This window comes from Notamacropus eugenii, chromosome 1 (genome assembly GCF_028372415.1).
Source record: "Notamacropus eugenii isolate mMacEug1 chromosome 1, mMacEug1.pri_v2, whole genome shotgun sequence".
Taxonomy (NCBI): Eukaryota; Metazoa; Chordata; class Mammalia; order Diprotodontia; family Macropodidae; genus Notamacropus; species Notamacropus eugenii.
This window is the reverse complement of record NC_092872.1, coordinates 525,418,567-525,440,121: the sequence shown is the minus strand read 5'-3', so window position 1 is coordinate 525,440,121 and position 21,555 is coordinate 525,418,567. Positions and strand designations below refer to the sequence as shown.

Sequence of the window (21,555 nt, the reverse complement as noted above, 5' to 3'; positions counted from 1 at the left end):
CTCTATTGAGACAAACGTGATTTTTGTTGTTTTTTTATTGATATGATCAATTATACTAGTAGTTTTCTTAATACTGAACCAGCCTTGCATTCCTGCTATAAATCTCACCTGGACATATTGTATGATCTTTGTGATAATATTGTTATGATCTCCTTGCTAATGTTTTACTTAAAATTTTTTGCATCAATATTCATTAAGAAAATAATGACCATTATATCATATTCCAACTCTTCTACTTCTTTAATGAGGAAGCTGCTAAATCTTGTGTAATCCTGACTATAGCTTCAGGATATTTGAATTGTTTCTTTCTGACTGCTTGCAATATTTTCTCCTTGATTTGGGAGCTCTGGAATTTGGCTATAATATTCCTGGGAATTTTAATTTTGTGATCTCTTTCAAGAGAATCAATGGATTCTTTCAGTTTCTATTTTACCTTCTTATTCTAGGATATCAGTACAGTTTTCCTTGATAATTTCTTAAAATATGATGTCTAGGTTCTTTTTTATCATGGCTTTCAGGTAGTTTAGCAATTCTTAAATGATGTCTCCTCAATCTATTTTCCACGTCAGTTGTTTTTCTAATAAAATATTTCACATTTCCTTCTATGTCTTCATTCTTTTAAGTTTGTTTCATTGTTTCTTGATGTCTCATAAAGTCATTAGCTTCCACTTACCCAAGTCTTAATTTTTAAGGAATTATTATCTTCATTGAGATTCTGCACCTCTTTTTCAGTTTGGCCAATTCTGCTTTTGAGGGTGTTATTTTCTTCACTATTTTTTTATGCCTCTTTTACCAAACTATTAACTTCTTCATTATTTTCTTGCTTTACTTTCCTTTCTTTTCCCAATTTTTCCTTTACCTCTCTTTATTTTTTAAAATTTTTTTTAGCTCTTCTAGGAATTTTTTTTTAGTGTGAGACCAATTCGTAATTTTCTTTGAGGCTTTGCATGTAGCTATCTTGACATTGTTCTTCTTCTGAGTTTGTGTTTTGATCTTCCCTGTCACCGTAGTAACTTTCTATGGTCCAGTTCTTTTTTTTTTTTTTTTCTGTTTGCTCATTTCCCAGCCTATTTCTTGTCTGTTAACTTTTTGCTGAAGTTGGATTTTGCAGCCAGTGTGGAGGGGGCACCATCCCAAGCTTCAGATTTTTCGTGTTACTATTTGCAGAGCTAGTTCTAGCTTTAAGTTCCTCAGGGTGGGGCAATCCAGGAAGAGATGCTCTTCTGGCTTGTCTTCTGGTCTTTACTCAGGAAAGGACTTTGTTTCTCCAAAGCCATAATTGTTTGCACTCTTTTGGCCCTGGAACTGAGGCCAGGTCTCTTGCACTCTGCAGTCACAAGAACTAGTGCTCCTCTTTGCCCTAGGACTGTGGTCCAGAACTGTGTATGGGCAACGTAACAGAGTCCTGCACTTAGTGCCAGAAAAGGGTCCCTTGTAATCTCTTTCTAACCAGTTGTCTGACCACCTTACCCTCTCTGGACTGAAAGCAGTGAGTATAAGCTTGTTGAGGGCTCTGTGCCTGGCTTGTAGTATGACTTAATTAATGCTTCTTGACTATATCTGAATCAAATAGATTCCATTCATCATTTCGGAAGCACATCTAAGTGTTATAGGTGGGACCAAGGGACTACAGGAGAGAAGATTGCCAAGAGAGGATCATGTCATGAAATAAGCCCACAAACTCACAGATCCACATTGCTATAATGATTCGTGGTTTGGTGCCCCAGTTTGTTAGCCATAATGCCCCTTGGATGAGCCTAGAGAACAGGGAGGGCTCATTTGTCTGTTGTTGTGATGGAAGTTTTTTTGCCTTTTCACCTTATGGGTTAACCTTCTCTGAGTGGTATTTCCTGAAGTAGGACTCATACTGCCACCGGATGAGGGCAGGGAGGCTGATGAGCACAGGAGATACAAATCACAAACTTCTTTTAATAATGTCACATTGTCCATTCCCCTCACCATCCCTCCTCCATTTTCACCATCTTCCTACTTTTTATGGTTAGTATTAAGCTAAGAGGTCCATATTGTACCTCTCTTCTTTCCTGTTTTAGGGTACTTTATAGGGTTATGGATTCTTCTTTCAAATAATGATAATGTCAGCTCTTATCATTATTTGAAAGAAGAATCTAACCCTGCCTCACTTAAATCCAAATCACACTTGAGTCAAGATATCATTCCATGATGTCATTGGTCCTCTTCAGAAATGCAAGATGAACCACATGACCAGTGTAAGTCAACAGTGGGCATAGCAACCAAACACCTTGTTCTTAGAATACACTGATTCTTCCATTTTTTGTCTTGGTAGCTATAACATTAAGTACAATGCAGTGCAGGTGGTGCCTGTTACACAGTATATGCTTAATAAATACTAACTGGTATGACTTGCTTTACACCTTGTAGGCATCTGCTCTGGAAAATTGCGTCCCATTTTAGCTTCTCAGATGTCATCTCCCATCTCTGTGCCTTTGTACAAACTGTCCTCCATGCCTGGATTGTTCTTCTTCCTCCCATCTGCCCCCTAGAATCCCTAGTTTCCTTCAAGGCTCCTATAAGGTGCCACTTCTTATAGAAAACCTTTCCTGATCTCCACACTTCTATATTCTCTACATCCTAAAATCACCTAGAATTTGCTTATTTATTTAACTTTATCTATATGTTGTATCTCCTTAGCAGAATGTAAATGCCTGGAGAGTAGACTATTTCCTTCTTGTTTTTGTATCCCCAGTACCCAGCAAGTGATTAATGAATGTACCACTTAGAATTGACTTCCATGTGGAACAACTCCTCGCCCCCCTGCCCCCATCCTGATAGCAGACAGTCCATAACTATCAATCCTGTGTAGCCCCATCTCACTTTTGCTAGTCTCCACTCTGCTGCAGCACTGCTGGTGGGTGTTAGTTAAGTGCATTAGAGTGGGTCAGGCCAAGAGCTAGACTGGAAACTTACATAAGTAGATACTTCATATAATGAAAGACACAAAAGAGACAGATATGCTGGTAAACTGGTAACTCACTTCCTCATTTGGTCAACTTTCTTTTATTCCCCCAATCTGCAAGGCCACTTGAACCCTGTGTTCAGATTCTGAGAACTTGCTTCTTCTCTGTGTTACCTCCAGTGTAGCTTGTTTCACTCAGAACATCTTGTTCCCTCTCACAGTACCCTAGCCTATAGTAACCTCCATTTTCTAAATCAGTCTTTCTTCTTACCTTGCTCCTGAAGATTCACTTAGGTAGTCATCATGGTCCTTCCACTCCACTGAACACTGACCCAGAATGGCTTAATAGTTTTTGTTTTACCAGTAGGAAAGAAGTGGCTTCAATCCCTTCTTTAAACTTTAAACTTTTAACACCTCCTCATACACGGCTCAGTAGATAGAGCACGCTGGACCTGAAATCAGGGAGACCTGAGTTTGAATCCAGCCTCAGACGCTTACTAGCTATGTGACTGTGGACAAGTCACTTACCCTTGTTTGCCTCAGTTTCCTCATTTGTAAAATGAGCTGGAGAAGGAAATAGCAAAGCACTCCAGTGTCTTTGTCAAGAAAATTCCAAATGAGATCATGAAGAGTCAGACACAACTGAATAACAACAGTTTCTAAAAGGTCAACTTGCAGAAATAAGAAAGGCAGCAACAGAAAGAGAGAATTTAACTTCTTTAGGACGTGGAGATTATGAAATAGCTACTGTACATGCAATATCTGGTGCATGTGGATTCTTTCAGACCAATCTTCCACACATTTCCATTTCATCCACTGTATCACCACTATTAATAAATCAATGAACATTTATTAAACCCTCACAGTATGCCAGACATTGTCTTAAACACTGGGAATACAAGGACAATAGTGGAATGTTACCTGTCCTCAAAAGCTTATGTTCTGATGGGGAAGACAACATGAATATACATATATATATATATATACATACACATATGTAACATACAAAATGAATACAAAGTAGTTTTAGGAAGGGGTCAAGGGTATGTGAAAATAGCTTATTCAGACATGGGAGGATCAGTTGCTAAATTTTCAGTATGAACATTTATACTTGGAAATCAACAAATGCTACAGTCAGATTTATTGTTTTACTGATTGTCTCAAGAAGTGATGGGGAAAAGGTTAATAATACAGATTAAACTTACAAGTGTATCATGTGTACTTTTTTTTTTGGAGAGCTGGTTGTTAAACATTTACCAGAATGCTCCTAGAGGGAAGTGCACTAGCAGCTGTGGGAATCAGGAAAGTTTTAATGCTTGAACTGAGTCTTGAAAGAGAGCAGTAGGAGCGAGGAAAGAGTGCTATTGAGGCTTGAGGGGCAGTTGGGGCAAAGGCATGGATATAGGAGATGGACTGTCGTGTGTGGAACCAAGTGAGTCAAAGGAAGTCAGTGAGGTTAGCAAAGGGCATGAAGAGAAATGGTTGAATGAACTGAGTGTATTTCACTTAGAGATGAGAAGACTTAGGGAAGAGGGGCATCGCATCTTTTTTTTTTTTTTTGGATTTATTTATTTATTTTTAGATTTCAACATTCATTTCCAAAAAATTTTGAGTTCCAATTTTTCTCCCCATCTCTCCCCTCCCCCCACCCCATAATACTTTGCATTCTGATTACCTCTTCCCTCAGTGTACCCTCCCTTCTATCACACCCCACCCTTCCCTTATCCCCATCTTCTCTCTTTTCTTGTGGGGCAAGATAAATTTCTATACCCCATTACCTGTATTTCTTATTTCCCAGTTATATGCAATAATAATTCTCAACAGTTGTTTCTAATACTTTGAATTCCAACTTCTCTCCCTCCCTCCCTCCCTCCCTATCCTCACTAAGAAGGCAAGCAATTCAATACAGGCTACATATGTGTCATTTTTCAAAAGACTTCCATAATAATCATGTTGTATAATACTAACTATATTAACCTCTATCCTATCCTGTCCCCCACCTTTTTTATTCTCTCATTTGACCTTGTCCCTTCCCAAAAGTGTTACTTCTACTTACTCCCTTCTCCCATTTGCCCTCCCTTCTATCATCCCCCTCATCCCACTTGTCCCCTCCTCCTCTACTTTCCTATAGTGTAAGATATTTTCATACCAAATTTAGTGAGCATGTTATTCCCTCCTTAAGCCATATGTGAAGAGAGTAAGCTTCACTTTTCTCCTCTCACCTTCTCCCTTTTCTCCTCCGTTGAACAAGATTTTTCTTATCTCTTTTATGAGTTATAGCCTGCCCCATTACATCTCTCCCTTCCTCCTCCCAGTATTTTCCTCCCTCACCCCTTAATTTTTATTTTATTTATTTTTTTATGGATATCATCTCTTCTGATTCAACTTAACCTGTACTCTGTGTGTGTGTGTGTGTGTGTGTGTGTGTGTGCGTATAATCCCTCCACCTACCCAAATACTGAGAAAAGTCTCAAGAGTTACAAATATTATCTTTCCATGTAGGAATGTAAACAGCTCAGCTTTAGAAAGTCTTTTATGGTTTCTCTTTCTTGTTTACCTTTTCATGCTTTTCTTGATTCTTGTGTTTGAAAGTCAAATTTTCTATTCAGTTCTGGTCTTTTCATCATGAATGCTTGAAAGTCCTCTATATCATTGAATGACCATTTATTCCTTTGAAGTATTATACTCAGTTTTACTGGGTAGGTGATTCTTGGTTTTAATCCCAGTTCCTTTGACTTCTGGAATATCCTATTCTAAGCCCTTCAATCCCTTAATGTAGAAGTTGCCAGATCCTGTGTTATCCTGATTGTATTTCCACAATACTTGAATTGTTTCTTTCTAACTGCTTGCAATATTTTCTCAACCTGGGAACTCTGGAATTTGGCCACAATATTCCTAGGAGTTTCTTTTTTTGGGTCTCTTTCAGGAGGTCATTAGTGGATTCGTTCAATATTTATTTTGCCCTCTGGTTCTAAAATATCAGGGCAGTTTTCCTTGATAATTTCATGAAAGATAATGTCTAGGCTCTTTTTTGATCATGGCTTTCAGATAGTCCCATTATTTTTAAATTGTCTCTCCTGGATCTATTTTCCAAGTCAGTTGATTTTTTTCCAATGATATGTTTCACATTATCTTCTATTTTTTCAAACTTTTGGGTTTTTTTTCTAATTTCTTGGTTTATTTCATAGTCATTAGCTTCCCTGAACTCAATTCTTTCTTTTAAAGAACTATTTTGTTCAGTGAGCTTTTGAACCTTCTTTTCCATTTGGCTAATTCTGCTTTTTAAAGCCTCCTTCTCCTCATTGGCTTTTTGAATCTCTTTTTCCAATTAAATCAGCCTCTTTTTAAAGGAGTTATTTTCCTCAGAATATTTTTGGTTCTCCTCTAGCAGGCTGCTGACATGCTTTTCAAGCTTTTCTATGGCCTGAACCCATTTCATATTCATTTTGGAGGTACTGGAGGCAGAGGCCTTGACTTCCTCTGACAATATGCCATGTTCTTCCTCATCCAAAAGGATGGAAGGAGACATCTGTTCACCAAGAAAGTAACTTTCTATGGTCTTATTTTTTTTCCCTTTTTTAGGCATTTTCCCAGCCAGTTACTTGACTTCTGAATCCTTTATCAAGAGGAGTGTTCTAGTGCTCAAGGATGAGATTCAGATCAGCTGCTCAACTCCCCCAGGGGCTTTGTTTGGGGGCGGGGCCACCACTGAGGGCTGAGGTTCAGATCAGCTGCTCAATTCTGCCAGAGGCTTTAAGCTGAGCTGCCTGGACAATGAACCCAGGCTACTTCTGTGTAGTTACCTGCTGCTCGCTGCTGTTGCTGCTGTTGCTGCCTGAGGCCAGTGCTAGGGGAATCCTGTTCCCCTTTCTCCCAGCTAGGAAAGCCCTCCCACACTGACCTTGGGAGCTTTCTTTGTCGCTTGTGGGTTGTGGGATCTGGGACCCTCTCTGCTGGAAATTCTGCCCCAGAGGACTGTTCAGGTCCTGTTCCTCCCAGTGCCCTGTGGCCACGACTAGACTCTGCTCTGTTCAGCATCCTGTGAGATAGACCTTTCCTGTCAGCCTTCCAGGTTACCTTTGGTTGGAACTTCTTTCACTCTGTTGTTCTGTGGCTTCTGCTGCTCTAGAATTTGTTGAGAGTCATTTTTTACAGGTTTTTTGTGGGCTGTGCGGGAAGAGCTAGAATATATGCATCTTTCTAAACTGCCATCTTGGCTCTGCCCCCCATATCTTTTTTCTAGTGTCTGAAGGATTGTCATGTTTACAAGGGATTTCACTTCTTACTGACTCCAGAGGGCGAAATGAACAGCAATGGGTACAGAGTTGCAAAGGGCACATTTAGGCTTGATACAAGGGAAAACTTGCTTAATATGAGAGCTACCCCAAAGTAGAATGAATGGTTTCATCAGGTAGTGAGTTTCCCCCAATAGAAGCTTTTAAGCAGAGTTTCAATAATTATTTGTTGGGTGTGTTGTTAGAATTCTTCCAGCATGAGTCAGACTAGCTGGCCACTAATGTCTCTTCTAACTCTGAAAGTCTGTAGAATCCCCAAAAGAGATGACATTAAAGAAATAAGGTGGATTTCTGCATCTGGTTTATGGAAATCTGTCTCATTATTTCTTTTAATTCTATTATAAGATTTCTGGAGTAGGATAATTGCTGCTTTCAACATGAAGAATTCCTAGTTAGAAATGATATTTCCTTCATCCAATCTCATATATCATTTTGTTTGTTCCTGTCTCACGGCCTCCTGAGAGTTATGAGCGCTTGTCCATAGCTTTCTACGGACGTGGCAGAAACCAGAGACCTGAGTTCCTGCAGAAGCCTGTGGAAGACAAGATCCATGCCAATGTGACTCAAGAACAGTATTCTTGTTAGTGGATAAAAGCAGTCAGGGCAGTGAAAGCTCCTGTAGAAGCACACAGTAGAAGCAGATGTGTAGTTATTTACTTAGTATGGCTGTTTCCCTACAACATTCCCCCTGGCGTGCCTTTTTATTGTAAATCTTCCTCTTGTATACTCTGACCTGCCCTTTGAATACCAAAATAAAATAAAATAAGCAAAAAAGCAAAAGTCCAAAAAAGGTCTGAAAGCAGTCTTTTGCTCTTTTAAATGTCATTGAAAAGGAGTGGCTCCTCCAACAAGAGTTCATCTTACCTGTCTGCCCTCAATCAGCATCCATATTGCTGGGGCCATACAACATGTATATACTTGAATTTCCACTAATGCCCACTTCAGTGTTTTGCAGTTATATGCTTTAACAAATGTTGTGAGGATCAAAGAGGCAATATTTGTGAAATGCCTAGCACATAGTAGAGGTTATATGAATGCTTATTTCCTTTCGTTATCTCCTCTCTTCCCTTCAAAGACAAAACTGAAAAATAGATCTCTCTTTAAAATGAAAAGGTAGTTTTCATTTTATTAGAGATGGTGGTGTTTAAAGTCTCCAAAAGATAGTTCCATTGGGGTTGGTGCATGCTCTGCTGGTACAGATTACAACCAGCTTAATCAAATGGTCTTCATAAGTTGCTGTGGCTGAAAAAATTCCTTACCTAGTAATGAGTGTGGGAACAGAGAGATAATCAGGTAACAATTAACATTTAGGGAACCGTACCAGAGTATTTCTGATTTTTTCACAACTAGGCAGATATTAGTTTCTTCTTTTTAGTTCTTCCATGGAGGATCTGAGGGATACTCTTTCTCATTATTTCCATTTGTAATCAATGAGCCTTATTACTGGTTTTTCATATGACCAAGAAGATGAGAAGCTAACCAGAGGGGCTTAAAGGAGGAACTGTCAGATACAAGGAGTCTCTATGTTCAATAGCTTCCCTAAAAAGTCTGAACCTACTCTTCTGTGCATTTCTTTGGGAAAGAAGGATCATCATGAATTTCACAAGCAACAAACATAAGTATTTCAATAAACAAATAACAGATTGTATAGGAAACTATGAACTTCTCTTATGTACCATTTTAAGGTATTACATGTTCACGGAAGGTTTCAAGGAAGAGTTGGGACTAAAGCTGGACTTGAAAGGACAAGGAGGATTTGGATAGATGTAGAGGAATCATGTAACTGAGGGACAGTAACAAAACTGCCTTGCTTGCCTGTGTCCCTTTTCTGAATTTCCTTCTGCTCTCTTCTGTGTATTTTTAAACATTTCATCAAAGCTTTTTTCCCTCCTTTCCTTTCCTTTCTTTTTTTTCCCTTCCTTTCTGACTTCCTTCCTGACTTCCTTCCTTCCTTCCTTCCTTCCTTTCTTTCCTGCATCATTCTCATTACCTACTAACAACTCATCCCTTATATAGAAGCTCTCCCTTGCAACCCATAAATATAGTCAGGCAAAACAAATCAACATATGAGCTACATCTGTAAATGTCATTCCCTCTCTCTAGCCCATCACCCCTCTGCTCAGAGGTTGGTGGTGTGTTTTGTCACCAGTCTTCTGGTGGTTGTGCCTGGTCATTGTATTAATTAAGGTTCTAGAGTGTTCAAAATTCTTTTCCTTTTTATTACCATGATGATCATGTAAACTGTGCTCGGATTCTAATCACTTCCCTCTGTATAAGTTCTTACAAGTCTTCATGTGCTTCTCTCCATTTTTTCTTTTCTTCATTTCTTATAGTTCAACAACATTTTATTACATTCATATACCATAATATGTTCAGTCCTTTCTCAGCTGTTGGGCACTGACTTTGTTTCTGGTTTTTTTTTTGTAACAAAAAGAGCTGCTATAAACATGTGTGTATGGATCCTTTCCTTCTTCGTTTAAGCAGCAGTGGGCTCCAAGAGGAAGCAGAACGATTTTAGTGATTTGGGAGGTGGGGTGGTGGGGTGGTGGCATTAAGTTCACCCCTCAACCAAGAGTGCACTCATGTTCACATCCCACATGAGCCCCTCAACAATTGTTAGGCATCTTCATCAGAGAGTTGGTGGGGGGCATCTGTGCCAGTCTGATGGGTGTGAGGTCAAATGTTTCTTTAAGATGCTTAGTTACTTTAACATACATTTCTCCTTCTTTAGTGCCCTAACTCATATGCCTCAACTTGGCTTTGCCCCTTTTATCCAGATTTCACCCATATAGGTACAACTGGGAAGCTTATGGTTGTGAGTAGTTTTCTGCTACATTAAATTGTAAATATGAACATGGAATGAGATGAGAAAGGCTCCAGACCAGAGAGCAGAACTCTAGATAGGAAGTGGAATGTCAGGGTCATAATAGCCATGGTAATAATATAATAACCAGCATTTACATAGGCTGGAAAAGTGCTTTCCATTATGTTCTCTTATTTAATCCTCACAACTACCCTGGGAAATAAGAGCTTTTATTATTCCCATTTTGCAGATCAAAGTACTGAGGTGGTTAGATGGCTTGCCCACAGTAATACAGTGGAGAACTGCCCAAGGGAGGATTTGAACTCCTATTTTCCTGACTCCAAGTCCAGCATTCTGTATGCTGTGCTACTTAAATGAATCAATACTACCTCATCCATTCCTTTCATGGTCTGTTGAGGTGGACTATACATTAGTCCCCTCCATACACTTTCCATTCTAACCAAACTGGCCTGTTTGCTATTCCTCAAAGCTTGCGTTTGTATCCTATATCTGTGCCTTTATACAGGCTGTCCATCATGTCTGGAAGGTATTCCTTCCTCACTTCTGCCACTTCTCCCATCAAGGCTCAGCCTACATGCCACCTCCTCCAGGAAGCCTTTCTTATTTTTCCCTAGTCATTAGAGCACCTCTAATTATCATATTTATTTTGTTATTGTTCAGTCAATTAAGTCGTGTCCAACTCTTCATGACCCCATTTGGAGTTATCTTGGCGAAGCATCATATATATAAATATATATTATATATACATATGTATATGTAATATACATATGTATAGAGAAAATATTTATAAATATAACAAGCATGTACATATTTACATACATAATATGGGAATACATATACACATACACAGTACTGTATTAGTTTATATCTTGCATGCTCTTGGTAGAACATACACTCCTTGAAAGCAGGGACTATTGCTTATTTTGTTTTGTACCCCTAGAATCTAACACAGCGCCCTGTATATAATAGGTGCTTAATAAGTGCTCACCAGATTGGATCCAGTGTTGAAATGACTGCTCTTGACCTTGCTTTTCCCTCCCTGGTAGGTATGTGCGAGAGAAGACAAAGACTGGGGTGGATATGCGTGTTGGCGTCCACACAGGCACCGTGCTGGGTGGTGTACTAGGCCAGAAGCGATGGCAGTATGATGTGTGGTCCACAGATGTCACTGTCGCCAACAAGATGGAAGCTGGTGGCATCCCTGGGTGAGTGACTCCTTAGGGTCAGAGAGGGATTAGGTGGAAAGGCTGATCCTTTCACAAGGAAGAAGACCTGATCAGGCCAGTTCTGTATCTGCAGGGGAATGTATCCCCTCTGCCTCCCATTTCCTTCCAGCTACTGCTCCTCTTTATAAATGAGCATAGAATCATGAACCGTCAGAGCTGGATCATTTAATGCAACCTCAGGACATTAAGGGTCTGAGAGGGAAGTAACTTGCTCCATTAGTGACAGGAGGGACCTTTGGGTTTCAACCCTCTCATTTTACAAATGAGAAAACTTAGTGGAGGGACCTGCCTAACATCATACACATAATAAATGGCGTAACTGGGTCTTGCCCTTCAGTCCTCTGGCTCCAAATCCTTTGCTTTTTTCTACTGTACCTCACTGCTTCATAGATTAAAACTTTAATATCCTCTGGGATCAGGTGTTTGTATTTTTATATGGGATCAGGCGTCCATACTGGAGTCCATTGTTAAATTTTCAGTGTGAGCATCTAGTCCTCAGAAATGGACAAATACTCCAAATTAGAGTTTGATTTATTGTTTTGTTGATTGTTTTGACTTAAGAAAGGGATGGAGAAAATGTTAATAATGTAAATTAAAAGTGTCCTGAGTGCATTTTTTTTGAAACCTGATTGTTAAACATTTATCAGTCCATTATTGTATACAACTACTAAAAAGCTTCGAAAGAGCCAAAGGAATGAATCTCAAGCAGAAAAGCTTTAGGCCTGATTTTATCTTTTTTGAAAAATGAGTGTACTCTACGAGTTTAATTTTGACAGTACTTCGAAGCTGCAAATTTGGTGATAAATTTCACCTGCCAGATCAAGTCATTTATTAATGTTTTATACTAAGTGTACTTTTATACAGCCTTTTGTGCACATTAACCTGCTTGAGGCTCATTCCAGGTATGGAGGGTAGATCATGGAAATGTTATTGTCACCATTTTACAGACAGGAAAACTGAAGCTCAGTGAGGTTATGTGACAGACCCATGGTCTCATAGCTAAGGAGAGTCAGAGCTCAGCCTAGAACTCATGTCTTCTGACTCCAAGTCTGGCCCTCTTCCTACTACCCCATCCTGCTCATAGATCATTGAATAGATCTAGCTGTAGATCTGGAAGGAACTTCAGAGAGCCTCTAGTCTATTTAGCTTTCACTTTATAAATGAGGAAACTGAGGCCCAGGAAAGTTAAGTGACTCCCAGGGTTACACAGGTAGTATCAGAGATGAGATTTCAACCCAAGTCCTTTGAATCCAGAGCCAGTATGGGAGAAATTAGTCACCTTGGGCCTTCTTGACTTTGCCTGTTCTATTTTAGCCTGCATACCTTAGAGGAACTGCTGCAGCTTGAGAGAAGGGGGGATGCCAGAAGCTTCATTCAGTCACGTATTTGTCTATTTATTTATTCATTTATTTATTTTGCAGTTTCTATTTTCTTTTTTTCAATTACATGTAAAAGTTTTTTTCACATTTATTTTTTAAAAATTAGTTCCAAATTCTTTCTCTCCTTCCCTGCTGTCCTCATCTTGAGAAGACAAGCAATTTAATATAGATTATATATGTGAAGTAAAGCAAGACATATTTCCATATAAGCCATGTTGCAGAAGAAAACACAGACAAAAAAAGAGAGAGAAACCAAGAAAGTAAGAACAAGTATACTTTGGTCTACATTCAGACGCCATACTTTCTTTGGATGGAGATAGCATTTTCCATCATGAGTCCTTTGGAATTGTCTTGGATCCTTGTGTTGTTGACAGTAGCTAAATCATTCACAGTTGATCATTGCACAATGATGCTGTTACTCTGTACAATATTTTCCTGGTTTTGCTCACTTCACTTTGCATCAGTTCATGTAAGTCTTTCCAGATTTTTTCTGAGAGCATCCTGCTCATCATTTCTTATAGTATGATAGTATTCTATCACAATCACATATCACAATTTGTTCAGCCATTTCCCAATTTTTGAGCATCCTCTTGATTTCCAGTGCTTAGCTTCCACAAAAAAAGCTCCTATCACTATTTTTGTACTTATAGATTCTTTTCCTTTTGGTGGCAGAAGTTTTAGAATTTGGTGCTAGGGCCACTGTAGAAACTCCAATACTGACTTGCTCCACCTCACTCTAGGCGTGTACACATCTCACAGAGTACCATGGACTGCTTGAAGGGTGAGTTTGAAGTGGAGCCAGGTGATGGAGGCAGCCGCTGTGACTACCTGGAAGAAAAAGGCATTGTCACCTACCTCATTTGTTCTCCAAAACCCATGTCTCCAGATCAGCAACAGACCCCTAATGGTGTCAATGGCACAGTGAGTACCTATCTCCTCCTACTTCACCCCTGAACCCACCTGGTCACTAGCAGTTCCTCCAACAGAAAGGGAAAGAGGATGGAGACAATCAAAAGATTCCAGTTCTTGAGATAAAGTTGTGCATTGTGGTCATTTCTCTTCACCTAGAAGTGGTGTATTGTGGGAGTCATGAATAGGTAGCGCTGCCCTTGATACTTAGATGTGTTCCTGAAAATCTGAGTGTACATCTTGCACAAGGGGGCTTGTTAATTAAAGACAAGCTGCCATTAATTCTTTTGTCAAATAGAACATCTTTTTATTAGCTAAATCTGTCAATTCCACCCCCCCATATATACATTAAACCTTTACGTAGATTGTAAATTTCATATACCAGGTTGCTTAAAATGAAATCCATATGTAAAATGGGACCTTGACAGAAATAGAAGGGATGGAATTTGAAAAATTAGGAGTAGAAACTGATTTTGAGAAGTAGAGAGTGAGTTTGAGGAGACATCAAGACATCCATTCTCCTCTTTACTAGAATTATGATATTCTCACTTGAAGGTTTTAAATTCAGGATGCATAGTTACCTGTGTATGATTTGTAAATGTAAGAACATAAAAATATAGATTTCCAGGGAAGCAGAAACACATATCAACTCTAGCATTTTTATCTTGAAGATACTAACTCTCCTGGGTATGTGCAACAGCAAGTACCCCAACATACATAGGGGGTCCTGCTCTCACAGGTTCTTAGATCTGCTTTCCTAAAAGGAAAGCAACTTTTGAGAGGTTTAATAATAGTAATAATAACAATCACTTTAATCAAGTTCATGTGTCATTCACTTAATTCAAGGGAAAAAGTCAGCACCCTGAACTTCAGAGAAACTGCAAAGAAATCAACAGAAGTGCTTCAATTGTCTGACATAAGCAATGCATACATCATAGATCAACAGACAGATCCAGTTGTCTGACCATTACATACATACAGAGTTAACAGAGAGAGAAGCACCAACTTCTGGATTTTCAAAGCCAGGAGGCTACTTAGCAGCTTCTCAGAGTCTCATCTGGCACACAAACACTAGGCCCCAAAATAAAACCGCACTTCAGAGTCTTTATACACTTTTTAGGGCCAGAGGGCATCACAACCCTTGAGAACCAGAGCTTCATTAACAAAAGGTGTGGGCCTTCCTACAAATCTTCCCAGGCCCATTAATAGGTGGGGAAGATCTTCTCTAATCACATTATTCAATCAATGGCATTTGATTATACTAAAACAAAAACAGCAAAAGATCCTACTTTGCTTGTCATCATAGTATGCCATGGAGTTTGAACATGTTTCCCAACAGAAGTGTATGTGTAAGTGTGTGTGTGTGTGTGTCTGTGTGTGTGTGTGTGTCTGTGTCTGTGTGTGTTGGAGGTGGGGGGGGCAGGGAGGCTGGATTTTAAACACAAAGACAGTTGGAGACCTGGACATGGGTAACCACAAGGCAACTACAGTTTAACTTATCACAGAATCACAGAATGTTGAAGTTGGAAGAGACCTCAGAGGCATCTACTTCCACTCATGTGTGAATAAGAAATCCCTCTATAATATCCCCAAGTAATGGTAGTCTTCCCTTGAATTTTCATGAGGGGAAGACCACCGTCTCCCAAAGACCTTTCTGCTAATTGTTGGGGAGTTTTTTCATATATTGAATTAGGTAGTACAATGATTATTGTGACTCTGAGATGTTTATGGGATCATGGATGAGAGCTTAAACTAGAATTTGGAAGACCTGGGTTCAAATCCCACCTCAGACACTTATTAGTTGTGTGACCTTGGGGACAGTTACTTAATGGTTCTAAATTTCTTTATCTTTAGAATAAGGGGGTTGGATTCAATGGTATGTGAGTTTTCATCTGGTTCTAAATCTGTAAACTCTATGACCTTTGGAGAATTGAAAATGAGGAAGACTAAGAGAACAATAGATAGGCATAGGGTGGGCATGAGCAGGCTCCAGTACGTTACCAAGAAGGAATTAGGAAATAGAAGCATAGCAAAAGTTGTCAACAAAGAAATACCTGAGGAGAAAGGAAGACAGGCTGGCCACATGGCAAGAGTCAGGCACTACTGATCAACATCCCATGAACTTCACTGGCATCTTTGCAGTGTCAAGGGAAATAAGGAAGACCCACTCAGCATGCTGAGTGAACGTGAAGGAGAGCTTATGGGAGTGCACGCATGAGTGGCACAAGATGGCAGGCAAGGATGGGTTTCAGTCTGCACTTTGAGAGAGAAAACTCATAATGACAAGCTAACAGGTCCACTGGGAATCATACGGGGAGGAGTTAAGCTTTAAAAGATTACATGATTTCCTCAAGGTCACAATACAAAGCCATCTGTAGAAAGTGCCCAATGATTGGTAAAGATAATAAGTTGTTCTTTAGATCAGAAGAGGAAAAGAACATTTCTGATGGGTGATTGTGGAGAGGCTTTATGAAGAAGCTGCCTATAAATTATGGTTACCATGTTGATAGTCAAAAGTGGAGCAGGGCTTGGGCAAGACATTTCCAATGGAGGGCAGGACCATGGAGAATATTCAGAGGCAGCTCTATGTAAGATGTGTTCAGAGGCTAATTTAGGTGTGGAGACATGTGGAGAGTCCACCAATACGCATTTATGAAGTACTTGCTCTGTGCCAGGCACTGTGCTAGGCACTAAGGATGCAAATACAAAGAATGACAAAAGTCCTTCTTCGATAGATATGAACAAGCAGCTTTCAAAGGAAGAAATCCAAGCTATCAGCAAGCTTATAAAAAAGGCTCCAAATCACTAAATAATTATAGAAATGCAAATGAAAACAATCCCACCTTACACCTCTTAAATGTTAAAAAAAAAAAAAAAAGGAAAATGACACATGTTGGAGGGACTGGAGGAAAACAAGCAGATTAATGCACTGATGATGCATCTCTGAATTGGTCCAGCCATTCTGGAAATCAATTTGGAACTCTGTCTGCCGAAGTCTAAACTGTACATAGCTTAACTCAGAGATATCACTTCTAGGTCTATGCCCCAAACAGATCAAAGAAAGAAGAGAATCTAGATGTAGAAAAATTTTTATAGTAGATTTTTTTTTTAGTAGCAAAGAAGTGGAAACCAAAGGGGTGCCCCTCCCAATTGGAGAATGGCTAAACAAGTTACAGTATAGAAACATGAGGAAATACTGTTGTGCTATAAGAGATGATGAAGGGGATGGCTTCAGGAAAACCTGGGGAGCCTTGTATGAAGTGATGCAGAGAAGTGAGCAGATCCAAGAGAATAATTTATACCACAAGAACAGCATTGTAAAACCAGCTTTGAAGGGCATAAGAACTCTGATAATACAATTTCAGAGAATCCGTGATGAAGCAGACTACCAGCTTTTTGATAGAGAGGTGACAGGCTCAAGTTGCAGGATGAGACACACATTTACAGATATAACGGAGATTTGTTTGATTAGACTGTATATTTGTTATAAAGGTTTTGTTTTTCTCTTTTCTCAATTTGAGAAAAGGGAAGGAGAGTGTTGTTCATGAGAACAAATCCCAAAATTTGAAATGGTTTTTATAAAGAAGTTTATTAGGAGGGATAAAATCGCAATTGTATGGCAGTGATTGTTAAACATTAAAAAAAATAAAAAAATTAATTAAAAAAAAAAAAAAAAGAAGTTTATTAGATCATTGGTAGAGGAGAACTCCAGAGGAGGTGTGGGTCCCTCTCCTGGCTCTAGGAGATTTGTTTTATAGGGCTGAGATAAGGGTATCTATGCATGAACCACCCATACACAGTTAAGCAAAGTTGCTAAAAGGGTAACTTGAAAGCAAGGTAGATTGAGATAGATATGAATAACTGTAAATATCCAATAAAATTTGGACAAAAATATCAGGGAACCCAAAATACTAGTTTGGGTGGACTGAGTACCATCCTGGCTATGGTAACCCAAAACAAGAATGCTTTGGGTGGATGCAGGACCTGGGGGAAACCAAACTTCCTTATAGTCATCTCCAGCACTCCTAGAGAGCTATTAGGGTCAGGAGGACATTCTGGGTGCAGACATCTTTTAATCACATAGAGTTGGATTTAAATAGCATAGTAATTTCCCCAAGCAATATAATAAATTATTTTTCCTACAAGATAAAAAGGGGAGGGGATTTAAGGATAGAATTGATAAAGAAAAATAAAAAGGTTATCAAGATATGTTTTTTAAAATGTACAGCAGAGAACAGAAGACAAGTCAGAAGGAATCATAGAAAAGGAAAGACAGCTTTGAAAGCAATATGTTAAATTCATCATATACTTGAAGAAAGTATACATAATAGAGATTCACAGTTTCATGTACAGTCCCCTTTTTCTGTTCTCCTGTATGGAAGTGTTTCTTTAGTTGATGTTTGTTAAGTTCAGAATTTTAAAAATGACTAAAAAAAACAAATACAAAGAATGAAACTTGCATACTAATGAGACAATACCATATCTAAGTGTATGCGGAACAAATATAAAGAGATAAGTGTGAATTAATACAAAATAGTTTAATACAAGTAAGTTCAAGAAGGAAGGTTCTAGCAGTTGAGAGAATCAGGAAATGTTTCGTGTAGAAGTTGGTGTTTGAACTTCATCTTGAAAGAAGATGAAGGGGAGTAGGGAGGATAGTCCAGGTATGGGACATGACCAGGACAAATGCACAGAGACGGAACATGGGGTCATCCATATGTGGGTGACATATGTGGGTCAAGGATCTGTGAATGAGATTGTCAACAAGCTTATGTAAGGAGGCAGAATAGAGAGATTGATCAAAAACTCTTTTTAAAAATATTTTAAGCTTCTGGGTTGGAAGATAGAACAAGGAAATTTTTGACCCAGGGTTACTGTGGGATAATCTCCTTCCCATCATTTCCCACTCAAATCAGGGAAGTGAATAAAGTCGAGTTAATAATGATAACTCATTTCCCTGGTACTTTAAAGTTTGCAAAGTGTTCTCCTCAATAATCCCATGAATTAGGTAGTATAGGTGTTATTATTCCCATGGTGCAGAGTTTCAGAGAAGTTATGTGATTTGCCCAAGGTCACACAGCTGGGAAGTCTCTGAGCCAAGATTTGAACCAGGTACCACAATTCCTGGTCCAACGCTCTTGCCCTAACTGCTGTTCTTTCTGGTTGCCAGGCCACAAAGATAGGGCTACCACCCTCACAGCCCAGCTCCCCCATCTTGATCAATACCAAGGAGACCAAGGAGCCCAAGGAACCGAATGGAAGCGTCACTGCCACCTCCCCAACTCCCGAGGAAACTGAGGATCTGGACACCCAGGTGAGCGACTGAGGGCAGGGCAGGAGTAGCAAGGGGTCTGCCCCTAGGAACGTTTCTCCTGGCTGAGGGTGGGCAGGCAAGTCTCCAGAAAAGAGCATTAACTCTGTCTTGGGAGTAGCTCTAGGGAGGGAGTCACAGAGACTCACAGAATTTCAGAACTGGGAGGGAGCTCAGCAGAGAGTCTCTGCTACAGCCGACATCATGGAGGAAAACCTCCTTCCTCCCAAGTCTTATCTATTCCATAGTTTTGTTGTTCAGTTTGACTCTCCGTGACCTCATGTGGGATTTTCTTGACAGAGATACTGCAGTGGTTTGCCGTTTCCTTCTCCAAATCATTTTATGCATTCCCTTAATTTCTAATTCTTTGCAACCACAAAAAAGAATTGCTATAAATATTTTTGTACAAGTGAGCCTTTGTCCTTTTTCTTTGCTCTCTTTGGTATACATACCTAGGGGCAGTATTATTGGGTCAAAGAATATGCACAGCTTTATAGCCCTTGGGACATAATTTCAAATTGTTCTATAGAAAGGTTGGACCAATGTTCAGCTCCAGCAGCCAGGCATGAGTGTCCCTATTTTTCCATATTCCTTCCAGAATTTATCATTTTCCTTTTCTATCATCTTAGTTAATCTGACAAGTCTGAGATAGTATCTCAGAGTTGTTTTAATTTGCATTTTTCTAATTATTAATGATTTAAAGCATTTTTACAAGACTATTAATAGCTTTGATTTCTTCTTCTGACCATTCTGACCATTGACCACTTTTCAATTGGGGAATAGGTCTTATTTTTTTTAGCAATTTGGCTCACCGCTATATATTAGAGAAATGAGACTTTTGTCAGACAAATTTGTTATAAAAAAATTTCCCCCAGTTTCCAACTTTCCATCTAATTTTAGCTATGTTGTTTTTGTCTGTGCTAACCCTTCTTAATTTCATGTGATCAGAATTACTCATTTTACCTCCTGTGATCCTCTTTTCTTTTTTCTGGTCATGAACTCTTCCTTCATCTACTTATCTGACAGGTATTTTTTCCATGTTTGTCTAATTTGCTTATGATATCATCCTTTTTGTCTAAATTGTATACCCTTTTCGAGCTTATCTTAGTATATGCTGTGAGATGTTCTTCTATGCCTATGTCAAACAGTGAGCTCTTTCCTGGCAGCTAGGTGGCACCATAATGCACAGAATGCCAGGCCTAAAGTCCGAAGACTCATCTTCCTGAGTTCAAATCCAGCTTCAGACATTTCCTAGCTGTGTGACCCTGGGCAAGTCACTTAACCTTGTTTGCCTCAGTTTCCTCAAATAGGGTCACAAAGAATCTGATATGGCAGAAATGAATGAACAACAGCTGAATCTTTGTGATTGTCAAACATGAGGTTACTGTGGTCATTTGCCTCTTTATATTATGTACCTATTCTGTTCCTCTGGCATATCAGTCTCTTCTTAACCTGGCCTATCCGTTCTTCTCATGTCACTCCCCTTGGAACGCTGTAAGGTAGGTGCTACAGTTATCCCTATTTTATAGATAAAGATGCTGAGGCTGAGAGAATTAAGTGACTTTTTGGGGTCACCCAGGGAGAAAGTGTCTGAGGCCAGGTTTGAACTCAGGTCTTCCTAACTCCACATCCTGCATTCTATCTCCTGCAGCTATTGTCTGGTACAGTATTCGGTCCATGGTGGGTGCTTGATAAATGCTTTTATTAAGTCCTGGCAATGGAGGTGTTGTGGTGCAGTGGAAAGAGTTCTGGATTTGAGTTCAAGTTTTGACTCTGTCACTTACTACCTATGTGACCTTAGGCAGGTGGAGTCCCCTGATCCGCCCCACCCTGCCTCTGGTCTCATTTTCCTCATCTGTAAAATGAAGAGGCTGGACTAGATGACCAGGAAAGTCCCTTCTGTCTCTAAATCTATGACCCTCTGATTTATGGGTTGTTCTTCCTCTCTCAGATATGCTTTTAAAATGTTTTACTGTTGCTCCTTCATGTTTTACAACACTGTCTCTTTCCCATCTCCCACCACAGAACCTTCCCTTGTAACAAAAATAAAAGCCCAGCCAAGCAAACGAGCATATTTTCTTGTATGTCTCCTCCCCCTGCACTCACAGTCCACAGGCTCTGCTGAGAAGCAGGTGGGAGGCCTCCTTCTTAGGCCTCTCATATATTCTGGCCTTTTCCACTGTGGTGCAGGTGGTCAACCCTTCGTTCCCCAACCCTCGTAGGCGCTTGCGCCTTCATGATTTGGCAGAGAGGGTTGTGGATGCCTCTGAGGATGAACATGAGCTCAACCAGCTGCTCAGTGAGGCTCTGCTGGAGAGGGAGTCAGCACAGGTGTAAGTGATATGGCCCCTCTCATTGCCCACACCCCGTCCCCCCTTCCCTTCCCTTGCCTTGTCTACCTGGTGAATGAGGGGGGAAGGGGAAAGAATCACAGACTCATTGGAGAGCCTTACACTAGGTTTCTGGTTAGCTTAGAGGGGTCTTGCATTAGCACTGTATCCCTCATTCATTCATTCATTCATTCATTCATTCATTCATTCATTCATTCATTCAACAAGTATTTATTAAGCACCTACTATGCACCAGGCACTGCATTGGGAATACAAAGACAAAAATGATCAAGCTCCTGCCCTCAAGTAGATTATAGTCTATTGGGGGAAAACAATACATACTCGG

At 39.7% G+C, this 21,555-nt stretch overlaps 1 protein-coding gene across 1 annotated transcript in view; it reads left to right on the top strand.

The window, feature by feature from the left end:
• ADCY3 (adenylate cyclase 3) overlaps positions 1-21,555 on the top strand; it is a 126,275-nt gene that overhangs the window by 83,110 nt on the left and 21,610 nt on the right. The window contains exons 6-9 of the mRNA XM_072633875.1: positions 11,101-11,259; positions 13,400-13,580; positions 18,739-18,882; positions 21,070-21,212. Of these exons, the coding sequence (XP_072489976.1) occupies positions 11,101-11,259; positions 13,400-13,580; positions 18,739-18,882; positions 21,070-21,212 (627 nt within the window). The remainder of the gene's footprint in view (positions 1-11,100; positions 11,260-13,399; positions 13,581-18,738; positions 18,883-21,069; positions 21,213-21,555) is intronic.